The sequence below is a fragment of the Pipistrellus hanaki genome (assembly GCF_964339955.1).
Source record: "Pipistrellus hanaki genome assembly, chromosome: 1".
Lineage (NCBI taxonomy): Eukaryota > Metazoa > Chordata > Mammalia > Chiroptera > Vespertilionidae > Pipistrellus > Pipistrellus hanaki.
The window spans coordinates 129,636,660-129,649,496 of record NC_140503.1 but is presented as its reverse complement, the minus strand read 5'-3'; the positions used below and the strand labels follow the sequence as shown (position 1 = coordinate 129,649,496).

Genomic DNA, 12,837 nt, shown 5'->3' with positions numbered 1-12,837 from the left:
GACAGCAGGCTTGCGCACCACAGCCAAGTCCAAATCAGCCACTCTTCTGCAAAACGGGGCAGCCTGCACCCACAGGAAGCACTGAGTATTTACTGGGCACTTACTATCGGAGGCGCTGTGCTGGGCCCAGCGGGGAACAGCAACTGCAAAAGTTAGTCCCTGTTCTTAAGACATTTCCCATACAGATGAGAAACTAGGCAGAGATTCATCACAACTTAGTGAACTGTACGGAGCACTCTACGACCGTCAGTGATGAGTATCACAACTGAGTGCCATGGGAAGAATTTAAAGGAAAAAGCTCAGCACAGACTTCGGGGCCAGAGGAGGCTTCTTTCTTGGAGGCATGGGCTGAGGTGGGCAGGATTCAGGGCAGAGGGACTAACAGAGCGGCCAGTTAGAAAAGATCTCAACACAAGGTAAGGGAGTGTAAACAGCATGGTGGGACACAGCCACAAAAAGTCCCCAAAATATAGGGAGAGATCAAGCCAAGATAGTCCTTACGTGGTGAGCCCCAACAGCTGGAGATGGGGCAGTGGGGGGCTTGGTGAGCAGGATTTGCAACACGCAGTGTGGCTCTCAGCCTTGGGACATGGCCTCACCTTTCGTGGGGACACCAATCCAGTTGAGGTAGCGAGTCAGCTTCTTGGATATGTAGGTCTTACCCCGGGCTGGGAGGCCAACCATGACAATCACTGTTGGGGAGTTGGTCAGCTTTGGCCCACAGGCTGGAAAGAGAAATAAAGAAAAGTGCAGTGCTCAAGGATGGACCAAGTCCTGTACCCCACAGTAAACTTAAAAATTCCACAGAAATTCCTATTTCATTCCCACCTGAAAGCCCTGGGCATTATACAATCCAGTGGGGCTAGCGCCCCCTGGTGGCCAGAGCCCTTTAGTCACACCTTGTAGTCCATCTTGTTTTCAGATGATGAATGACAGGAATCTCAATTCTGATACCAGAGCCCTAAAGCCAGCTGGGAAGCCGGTTACTAAGCCCAGAGTAAAAGGCACTCCATGCCCCCAACACCAATTAGCATGAGGTCAACAGGTTCCAAATGCAATATGTAAATTGAGGTGGCAGGTAGGAGTGGGGCTTCTACAGTTGAAATACAGAGAGGCCAATCATCAATTTCCCAACCTCCACACAGTAGGTCTGGATGACCTTCCTTAAAACTGTTTTTAAAGAAGACAAGTAAGAGTTTATCAACTGAAAGTATGTCAGGGACCCAGAATGCATTCCCACCCCCATCAAGGGTGACAGATAAATCCCTCTGTCCACATTGAGACTCTCCTGCCCTTTTCTGCCAAGTTCTGACTGATGCCAGTGCTCTCCTTAAGAAATGGCAGGTCAAGCCCTGGCCAGGTAAGTCAGTTGGTTAGATCATCATCCTCATATGCTAAGGTTTGGTGTTCGATCTCAGGTCAGGGCACAAACTATTATATTACAGAATCAACAACCAATGAATGCATAAACAATGGAACAAGAAATTGATGTTTTTCTCTTTCTCTTTCTCTCTCCCCCTCTCTGAAATCAATAAATAAAATTAAAAAGGAAATGCAGGCAACAGAGTCCCAGATGCTCCAGGGCACAGAGCCTTGGCAGAGTCCCGGGTAACCCAGAAGGTCTTGCCTTGTGAATCTCCTCTTGGCTTCGCTGCTTAACTACTGTCCCATGTCCCTCAAAATCTCAATAAGACAAAACACCAGGGAGAGAGGTTTTTCCCTGTGTTTTAAGAAAGCAGCCAAAAAGAAAAGGGCAGCCCATAGAGCCCTACTCTAAACATTTCACGCACAGTATTTCCTTGGCTGGCGTCTTGCCCCTGAGACTCTCAGGCAACTCCAGTATCCTGGTGACGCGTACACGTGAGCCAGGGGCTGCCCACTGGGAGCAAGACTGGCCATCTGCCCACTCCCAGCCCAGCAGCGCTGCCCGGAGCTCACTGGCTGCCACAATCAGCCAGCTCTCCTCAGCAGCCATGCAGCACTGCTTCCCAGGCACCGGCTACAAGGGTGCAGGCAAAGGTATTCAGCTCGCACCCCAAATCTAGGCCATGGTCAGATTTAAACAGGGGCTCTGCTTCTAAATGGCGAGTGCCAGATGGGGGAGAGGAGAGAGAGCTACCAAGCCACTGACAAGCACAGGCTTAAAGGAAGAACGCTTCCTCTTAAGCTGGATGTGCCCCCACACATGCCCACACTCAGCCTGGTGACCAAACTGAGGTCAGATGTCCAAATGCCCACTACAGGTCTAGGATCTATGCCCTGGACCTATAGGCTAGGGGCAAGGAGGAAGCAAGCACACTGCACAGGGGCTGTTTCTTTAATGGTTTTGACCATCAGTGACCTCCATGCAGAGTGAGGAGGAGAAGGAAGAGGAGAAGGAGGAAGAGGAAGGCCATCAGGAGGCCAGAACACATTCAGGAGCCACAAAAGCTCAGGCCAAAATTCCTCAGATCCCAGTGGCCATGACCAAGCAAGTGCCTAGAAATTTCCCTGCCCAGCGTGAGCACATGAATAGAGGAAAGAAGCACCAAAGGGCTTTCTTGTATCCCGAGGGACAACCAAGAAAGATGACAGGCTCCCCAAAACCAATGGGAACATAAGACACACCCTACCATATGCATTGTGGCAGCTGTGGGTGATTCATGAGGAAAGTGTTCTCACTGTGCCCCAAAACAATACTTATTGTACTAATCATCCCCCCAAGCCATTGGTTTTTCCCTGGTCTTATCTGATGCCCTCACAAAGCTACTGCTCCCAAGAGCATCCAAACATGAGACAGATGGAGACACACACACACACAATCTCTGTGCACATTTATGAAATACTTTTGTTGGACTCATGCCAAGGAAGTGGAGACATATTGACTGATTTATCAAATTGGGGATTAGTTCTACTACCCACTAATCATACCAATGAACTCCAAATCTCCTCTGGCAGTAGATGCTTTGGCAAGAAAAAGCAAAAAGACACGGCAGAGTAAATATCCTAAGGTAAAAAATCAGGTTAAATCTCAAAGTCTAAATGAGCCATCAGTCCTTTGGCAAAGCGGAAAGTGTGCTTCCTATTCCTTTGGCTTGTTGTGTAAGGCTCAGAGGAGCTGGAAGGGGGATGCCAAAGGTGGCCACAGCTGTCCCAGGGCCCAGGTGCTCTGGGGTCTCAAATAGAACAGGAAAACCACAAAAGCTTTTGATTAACCCTTGGGGTCTTAATCTCCATAATCCATCCCTACTTCTTACTTTGTAATATTTTATTTTATGCTCACCAGAGAATATGTTTTTACTGATTTTTTTTTTTTTTTTTTTTTTTTGAGAGAGGGAGAAAGAGAGAAACATCAATGTGTTGCTCCATACATGCCCCAACTGGGGAACAAACCCACAACTGGGACATATGCCCTGCTCAGGTCCATATACCACAACCCTCTCATGTACAGACCCGAGGAGCCAATCCTGAAAATGGTCAGCCAGAAGGACAGAGGCTGCAATTCCAATACCAGCCCTACAACCCAGGTTAATCTGATTATATGCTAACATATTCTCTATTAACTTCTCTGATAATATATAACCCGCTGACATAAGCAGATACTTGACAGCTGTCCTCACCCACTATACTTATAACTACAGCTCATGCTCAGAATATAAAATCAACCACTGGAAGACATTTTGCTATCGCTCTCATCCCTCTTACGAGTCTTCTACCCAGAAACCCTCCAAAATGCTAACCTCAAAAATACCCAAGTCATTTGTGTTCACTTCTACAAATGGGTAGAAGTGAACAATGACAAGGCCAAGGGGAACCATTAGAAGGGACTGTTTGCGTGTAGCCCTGACAAGCATTGCTCAGTGGTTAGAGAAGTGGTCGGCAAATTCATTAGTCGACAGAGCCAAATATCAACAGTACAACGATTGAAATTCCTTTTGAGAGCCAAAATTTTTATATTTTATTGATTTTTTACAGAGAGGAAGGGAGAAAGATAGAGAGCTAGAAACATTGATGAGAGAGAAACATCGACCAGCTGCCTCTTGCATACCTCCTACCGGGGATGTGCCCACAACCAACGTACATGCTCCTGACCGGAATCGAACCTGGGACCTTTCAGTAGACAGACCGACAGTCTACCACTGAGCTAAACCAGCTTCGGCGAGAGCCAAAATTTTTAAACTTAAACTTCTTCTAACACCAATTCTTCAAAATAGACTCACCCAGGCCATGGTATTTTGTGGAAGAGCCACACTCAAGGGGCCAAAGAGCCGCATATGGCCCTCAAGCCGCAGTTTGCCGACCATAAAGTTAGAGCATCGGCGCGCACCACGCCAAAACCTCTGCACCAAAGGGTTGCAGGTTGGATCCGAAGCACAGGTTGGGACGCGTGCAGAAGGCAACCAATTGATGTGTCTGTCTCACCTCTCTCTCTCCCCCTCCCCCTTTCCTCCTTTCCACTTTCTCTAAAAATCAGTGGAAAAAATATCCTTGGGTGAGGATGAACAAAAGAAAAGACAGACACATGCAGATAGGGTCAGTCCCCAGCACTGCCCGATGGAATTTTGATCATTGTGTGTTTACAGTAACCACTGAAACCTACTCCCACCAGGCAAGGGCACACCAAACTCTAAGAAAGACCTGCTGTGACCCTGCAGTTACACCATCACCAAGGAAGGGCTCTCTGGCAAAACAGCTGCATGCACTTGGCCCTTGGAGAATGAAATGCAGGCTCAGAAAATGATAGCAAACACGTAACTATTGTCTACTAGACATAAACGCTCTCAGGGATCACATTAGCTCAAAGAGTCTGCTTTAGTTGATGTTTAAAACCAACATCTAGCTCTAACTGGTTTGGCTCAGTGGATAGAGTGTCAGCCTGTGGACTAAAAGGTCCCAGGTTTGATTCTGTTCAAGGGCATGTACCTTAGTTACAGGCACATCCCCAGTAGGGGGTGTGTAGGAGGCAGCTGATCGATGTTTTTCATCGATGTTTCTAACTCTCTATTCCTCTCCCTTCCTCTCTGTAAAAAATCAATAAAATATATTTTAAATAAATAACACTAAGTGAGTTGAGCCAGGAGCGTGTGCCTGAGGCTTTTGGAGGGGTGGGGGTGGGGTAGGGGGAGAATCCAGCTGAACCAACCCTTTTCCAAAAGCTATTCTGTACTATTTGATGAATACCATACTCACTATTTTGCATGCACATTTCAACACACGCCTAACTAATCTTTGTCCAATGAATGGCCCTCCCAACCCTACATGGTCTCTGCCAAGGACACTGAGGGACAGGGCAGTTTTAGTGAATCATTTGACAACCTTGGGAGGCAATACAATAGCATAGAGGGCAGGGCCTGGAGTCAAATAGAGTTCAGAGCCAGTTCCCACAGCTTCTTTGAACTTTGAACAAGTTCCTTGATCTCTCACAGTCTCAGTTTCATTTTCTAAGTGAAATGGAGGGATGCTTCATAAAGTTTCTTGGGAGGATTCACTACAATGTAATGCATGGGAAATGCTTTCTTCAGCTGCCTATGTCAGCATCAGCCTTTATAGCTTTCCTCACCCCAGAGGGGTAAACAAAGACCCACAAGTGAGGAGAGGGCCCACCATACAAGTACTGAGAGACATGGTTGGGGCTCACTGGAGTCTCTCTCACCTGAAATTCTTTAAGTGCTCTTTCCTAAACTAGTGGTTCTCCACCAGTGGCTGAACCTACAGCACTCTTAAAAAAACAGGATGCATCCCAGCCTGCGTGCCTCAGTGGTTGAGCGTTGACCTATGAACCAGAAGATCAGGGTCCAATTCCCTGTCAGGGCACATGCCCAGGTTGCAGGCTCCATCCTCAGTGGGGGTGTGCAGGAGGCAGCCAATCAATGATTCTTTCTCATCATTGATGTTTCTATCTCTTCTCCCTTCCTCTCTGAAATCAATAAAAATACATTCATTGCCTGTGGCAATTCTGGCTTGATTTAAAGTATCGTATGGATTCTGCTACAAATGACTCTAGTGTGTAGCCAGAGCCAAGCATCAACAGTATAGGTAGGAATTTCTCTGAAACACGCCCCGCCCCTCCCTCCCCCCACTTTCCTTCTTTAAATTATAATAGAATGCCGTCAGTGGCTTTTAGGCCCTGCTGAGATGAAAACCCTTCTATCAGTACACAGTATGCAACCTACTTTACAGATGGGAAAGCTGAAGCTCCTTCTTTAAAATTGACTTGCGAGAAGTGTTGATTGGTTGTTCCACTTGCTTAGGCATTCATTGGTTGCTTCTTGGATGTGCCCTGACCAGAGCTCGAACCCAAACCCTTGGCATATGGGGAGGATGCTCTAACCAACTGAGCTACTGGCCAGGCCGAGAAGACTGAGATTCTGGGTGGGTAAATAAGCAGGGACTCCCATGCAGAGGCTCTCCACTTTTGCTGATGATCAACAAAGGATAGGCAGCCCTTGCCAGTCCTTGTCAATGAAGCTGATTTACCAAGTCAGTTAAGTCTCCCCAAGTTATGGTTTGCATCTGAAGGAAGCTGCAGGCTTTGTAAGAAGCATTCACCACCATGTGGGTACTCTAACAGGGCATCCAATGGATGTGCTGCAGAGGAAGAAATACCAAAATAATCACTCTGGGGTTTCCTGATGTTTCATTGCTCTTTGCACATGACTATAATAGTAATGTTCCCCATGCCCTCAGAGGAATCTGCTGCAGACCCCCAATTACGACACCACATAGAAAGATGCCAAGAAAAACAAACCCTGTTTGCTCTATTCTGATGAAAGACAAATGTGGCTATAGGAACCAAGAAAGACACAGCTTCTGGAAATAAGGGCATGTAATAACTATTTAGGCTGCAGTTATTTTTATAAGAACACATCTGAGACTACACTGCGTGTGAGAAGCACACGCAGAATTCCAGACGTAGGCGGGGAAAGGGAATTAATCCATCCGCTTTAGCATCCCCCGCCCCACCCCCAAGCTCTGAAAGGTTCTGACAGGGATTTTTAGGCAAACCTCTGGCGTGTGAGACGTGCAGACTGACAGAGTCTAATGGATGGGTCTCTGATGCCGGGAGGAAGGAAGCATCATTGCACATTAGTGTCTCTCAGAATCACAGGACTGGGCAAACGCAGTCAATCTGTGCTCTCTACATGCAGACTCAGGGTCATTCCTCCCAGACCTCAGCCCACCACCATGAACCTCAAGGAACTACTAAAGGTGCGTGTGTGTACGTACACACATACACACAAACGCATGCATTTACATATAGAGAGAGAACTAACATTTATTCATATGACCAACTACAGTTTACAAAGTGCTCCACAAATACACTTTATTCCAAGTCACAAAGGGTTGAATTGAATTGTTTCTGGGTCTTGCTGTAGCCGAATCTCCCTCACCATTTGAGGCACTGCATTCCTCACCACCAATAGGTTTTATAGAAATACAAGCAGACTGTGGTCAGTAGTTTATAAACTATTTAAGAGCATATCTAGCCCTAGCTGGTTTGGCTCAGAGGATAGAGCATCGGCCTAAGGACTGAGGGGTCCCAGGTTTGATTCCAGTTAAGGGCACATGCCTGGGTTATGGGCTCAACTCCCAATAGTGCAGGAGACAGCCAATCAATGATTCTCTCTCATCATTGAATTCAACTTTAAAAATAAAAGTAAAAAAAGAGCATATCTAGTCCTGGCCAGTGGGGCTCAGATGGTTGGGCGTCACCCTATGCACTGAAGGGATGCCAGTTCAACTCCCCGTCAGGGCACTTGCCCCAGTGTCAGGCTCAATTCCCTGGGGGATGTACAGGAGGCTCCCACATCAATATTTCTCTCCCCCCTTCTTCTCCCTCTAAAAGTCAATAAAGCATTCTTTAAAAAAAAAAAAAAAAAAAAAAAAAAAAAAAAAAAAAAGAGTGTATCTAAAAGATGCAGAACTGCCAAACTCCCGGCTATCTTGCAAATAAACCCAGCCCTCTTTAAGGCTTCCGTGGCCCCAGAACCTGCAGGTCCAGCAAAGGCGACAAGCTGGTGGAGGAGGGGTCCCAAGTGTCTGGAGTGCCTAACCAGGTCCCCATCTCCTATATGACCAAGGAGCACCACAGGGCCAGTTCTCCCCACCTCCTGGGGCAGGGAGCAGTGATTCACACCAGAGCTGTCACCACAGCTGTGTGAGCTGTCATGACAGCAGAGGTCAGCAGGCCACCTCCTCTAAACAACCACTGATGCCTAGAAGCCATCCCTAGGGTTTGCACCTGGGATCCCATGCTTTCTCCGGCAATCCAACCTGGGGGCAGGACACCACCATTGGATTCTACCCAATCCACCTGATGGGCTCCTGGGCAAGGTCACCTGGAGGAGCGGTGTTCCCTTCAAACCACTGACTACCCTCCCTTTTAAGAGATGACTCCCCGTAGCTAGGGATAGAACCTAAGGTAAACCTTTCCAAAGCATTTCTGGCCAACGACAGACGGGGTAGGTTGGTGAACTGCCAGCAAATTTCGAGCACGGTCCAGTGCGTTCAACTCGCGCGCCCCCGCGAAACGCTGCCAACTGTACAGTCCGGGATGCACAGAGCCTCCCCCAAACAGGAGTCAATGGCTTGATTCCAGGGCAAGCTCTCTTGTGGGCCCAGCACAGGAGCTAGAGGTGGGAGCAGAGGCAGGAGACGGATATACGTACAGAGGGAAAGAGAGAGAGGTGAAAACAGAGGACAAATATAAAGATGATAAATACACAGAAAAAAGAAGAGATATGGGGGGGTGGGAATATAAAGATGAGACCGGAATGTATGGAAAAGGGGACTGAGAGAAAGTAGAAACAGATGCAGGGAGGAGACAGAATATAGAGGGGCTAAGAGATGCGACCTAAATAGAGGTAAAGAACAACAAAAAGCAAACAAACAAAAGCAAAACAAAAAGAAATAGATGTGAAGAGAGAGGGTTAGAGAGGTGAGGTAGAGACGGAGACCCGAGGTGACCCTTCGCGTACGAGCGGCCTCATCCCTCGGCCGGACTCAGCCCAGAGGGCGCAGGGAAGCGTGGCCGAGACTGGGGAGCAGTGGGCGCCCCTTCTCAGAGGTCCCAAAGCAAAGGCTCACTGTGTGCCCTGCATTTCCCGCCCCCCTCTCCCTCCCCCTGCTCTCCGGAGCCAGGACCCCGGCGCGATCGCGGTTCCCGGCTCCCTCTGCGCTCGGGGGAACCGCCCGGTGGTGCACACACCGGGCTGGGGAGGCGCACGCCGGGCTGGGGAGGTGCAGCGCCGGCGCCAGAGCCGCGCTGTCCCCGCCCCGCGCCCCGGGGAGGAGCGGCCGGCGCCCCGCCCGCATACACTGCGGTGGAGGGAGGCACCGGCCCCGGAGGAACGCGCTGGTGGGTGGCGAGGAGTCGGTACAAAAGCTCCGCGCCGGCGCCCGCCGCACAATGGCTGTGCCCTCCGCGCCGCGCGCCGCTCCCCGGCCGCCGGGCCCCTGCACGTGTCTGTACTCACTTCTGGGCAGCGAGGGGCGGTGGTCGATCGGGATCCAGATCTTCTGCACCCGGCTCTGAGTCAGCTCCAGGGGCATCTTCACAGCCTAACCTCGGCGGCCCTCCTCTTGCGAATAACTTAAGACTGGGGAAGAGATCGGCTGGTCGACTCCCAGAAACAAAGGGAGTTTGTGCGCGGGGGCGCGGCTCGGGCGCTCTCCTTTGCGCTGTTTTTTGGAAACGTGCTTTGTGCTAAGTGATGGGCTAAGCACGGGGCGAGAGGCTCCGCGAGCGGTCCGAAAGGGGTGCGGGCCTGGGGATACACCCGCAACTTCCGCGGGGCCTGGCTCGCCCCCCAGTGAGTCCCTCACTCAGGGATGCTGTGACAGCCGCAGTCCCAGGGAGCCAGCTCCAGTCCTCCGCGGCCTCCTCCCGCTCGCCTCCTGTCCAGCTCTGCTAGGATGCCTCGCGCTCCGCTGGGGCTTTTAAGAGCCCGGCCGGCATCGGTGCACACGTCAGCTTTGGGGCGGGAACGCATTCTTCTGGTTCCAGCCCCTCCTTCACGTGGGGAGCGGGTGGGGAAGGGCGGGGAAGGGCAGCGAGCGAGCCCGGAGGCAGCCTGCTGGTGCCCCCTGCAGGCTGGCATCAGTAGTGCGACAACCAGCTGCAAGATAATGCCGTACTACACCCAGCCTTGGCTGAAGGTCCTAGACTCTGTAAGCCTCCTCCTACCATCCCCTAAAAACGACGGGCACGGCTTCCCAGAATAATCACCTCAACTGTGCTGGGAGGAAAGGAGCGCTACCGTCCACTGGTCTGTAGACCCGCGCCGCCGAATCTCCCAAGAACGCTGGTTAAAATGCCTCTGGGAGTGGGACAATAATACTCTGCATACTTTAAAAAAAAAAAAATTTTTTTTTTTTTTAGTTAATTCTCACCCGAGGATACTATTTCCATTGAGTTTTAGAGAAAGTGGGAGGGAGACAGAGAAAAATATTGATGTCAGACACACCACATCGATTGGTTGTCTTCCTCCCCCCTCCCCCCAACCAGGGCGGGGGATGGAACTGCAGCTGGGGTTCCTGCCCTTGGCCAGGAATCGAACCCGCGACCTTTGGTGTGCTGGCCCACGCTCTAACCACTGAGCCAGGCAGTAAGTACTCTGCATTCTTAACATACAATCCGAGTCAGGCACAGTCAAGTTGAAGAATCCGCTTAATGTTAAAGGTTGGAGAGAGGAAAGCCTGAGGGGAAGATGCTGAGCGGGCCTGTGGGACACAGCTCTCGGGTCACTCCTCGCCAGAGATGCTCCCTGATAATGAGTCTCACCAGGATCCCCGCCATCCCGGTGCTTCGTCCTCACCCTGCCTACTTTCCTAAATCCCTTAGAAACCTTGGCTTGGCCTGAACATTGCTCTCGCAACAATCATTCCCAAGATCTGGAACCCGGGCAGCGCATGAGGTGGGGAGAGGGGGTAAAGTCCCGGAGACAGGACCCAAATAGACCCAAGTATCTTGGTTCTCTCAGTCACCATTCACAATATTTTCAACATGCCTTTATCTCTCCTAGTGGAAGAGCAAATAAAACTGGATCCTTCTGCAACCGGCAGCTGACCATCTGACTCTAAGCTCCATACGTATCGCGGGGGTTGCCACCGAAGAGATGGCGATGGGCAGAGGGAGGGGGGGGGGGGGGGGGGTGCGCGGTGCATCAGCCCAGAAGCGCCGCCCGCCTCGCCTGGGTGCGCACCTCCGGCCGGGGCTGGGCTGGGCTGGGCGCGATCGGGAGGAAGGAGGCGGCGCTCCCAGAAGCCCTCACTGCGGCCCGGCAGCCTGAGCAGAGGCCGCCGCCACACGTCGCTCACGTCCCACATGGCTCCGCTGGGTCGGAGCCCGCTCTCCTGCCGCGGCCGGCACAGCTGTTCCTGCCCCGCCCCGCCCAGGCCTCCCTCCCATCTCCCCTGCACCCCAGCCCGCTCACAGGCCCGGGCGCTGAGCCGGGGCCCTTCACCACCCTCCTCCATCCCCGCTCGAGCCCCGCCCTCCCCGGAATCCTTGCTCTCCCTTCAACGACTTTGCTGGCGGTCGGTCTCGGTGCTCGGCATCTGTTCAGAAACCCGGTGCATTCATTGCATTGGGCCTGTTTTTCTGCAATAGGAGCAAATGCCATATTTGACACCCTATAACGCCCTAGGGAGAGTCCCACTCCACTCTTGAAATAAAAGTGCGCCGATCAAAGAGAAAGGCATTCACAACAAACAAAGCACCCGATCCTGGAAGGGGGGCGTGGGGGGTGCGGAGGGGAGGAAGCTGCCCGGGGTTTCACAGAATCAGGACGGGGGCCGCTGTGCCTGTGTTGGCGGCTGCGCCCCTGGATGCCTGCACACTTGCCTCCCCGGGAAGAACCAGTGTACCTGCATGCCCGCTACTTTCCCACTGGATTTTGTACACACACACTTACAAACAGGGCCAGGAGACGAGGCGGCATTCTTCCACCCTCTAAATTTGCAAATAACTGCGGTGGGTTTCAGCTTTGGCAGTGAGAGGTCCAAAACTTGGAGGTACCTCTTTAATCTCCTGACCCAATAACGTGTTTGTCCAGGGTCCGGCTCTGAGGGTACAAGGCAGTATATGAACTCCCAACTTAAGCTTTAGCACTCGCCGCGCGGCCCCGCACGCACTTTCCCTGCCCGTGTACCAGTAAGGCCTTGGGTGGCCATTGCTGCCCCAGCAAAGACGGAGCTCTTCCTCATCACTTCCTGCACCTGATGGAGAGCAGGCAAATGGAAGTTCACGGAACCCCCCTCCTGACATCTAAGTGCAAACTGGGAATGAGTGGGAGGCAAGGCTGAATTAATGCTTTAAAGAGGACAGCTTGAATTGGTGCCACTCTTGCAAATCTCAAGTAAATTAGTGTTGCACCCTATGGGAGATAAAATTACTTCACCGCCAAACCGTTATCAACAACCCAGGCCTGGTAGGTAGCAGCTTAGTCCTGTGCACGGAAAGGTTGACGGTTCCATTCCCATCTCAGGGTACATACATAGATGGTTCCATTCCACTCTCAGGGCACTTACCTAGGTGATGGGCAGATACCCGGTAGGGGCAGGGTACAACCAATGGTTGCCTCTCTCATACATCAGTGGTTCTCTCTCTCCTCCCCCCCCCCCTCGCTCCCTTACCCACTCTCTAAAATAAGTAAGACATCCTCGGGTGATGATTTAAATAAATAAATAAAAATAACCCAACTGCAACTGAATGTACTGGTTCAGAGTTTATGGTTTAGACATCCATGTAACTCTTTCCCTAGTTCTGCTGATGGCCCCATCGTCACCATCTTCTAGGGCTTTTTATTAAGTTTCTGGTCGCCAAGCTGGTGGGCAGCAACTCACTCCACTCACTCC

At 51.1% G+C, this 12,837-nt stretch overlaps 1 protein-coding gene across 10 annotated transcripts in view; it reads right to left on the bottom strand.

Annotated features, from left to right (window-relative positions):
• Window positions 1–12,837, bottom strand: part of PFKFB3 (6-phosphofructo-2-kinase/fructose-2,6-biphosphatase 3) — an 88,311-nt gene that overhangs the window by 19,169 nt on the left and 56,305 nt on the right. For 3 of the 10 annotated variants that reach the window (XM_084868480.1, XM_084868483.1, XM_084868482.1), the window contains exons 1-3: window positions 8,958–8,984; window positions 8,408–8,609; window positions 600–725 (exon numbers count right to left, since the gene is read on the bottom strand). In XM_084868480.1, coding sequence (XP_084724606.1) covers window positions 600–725; window positions 8,408–8,609; window positions 8,958–8,969 — 340 coding nt within the window. In that variant the 5' untranslated portion in view covers window positions 8,970–8,984. Of the gene's footprint in view, window positions 1–599; window positions 726–8,407; window positions 8,610–8,957; window positions 8,985–9,455; window positions 9,916–12,837 lie in introns of those variants that run through there. The other 7 variants (XM_084868488.1, XM_084868481.1, XM_084868484.1 and 4 more) reach the window with 4 other exon arrangements.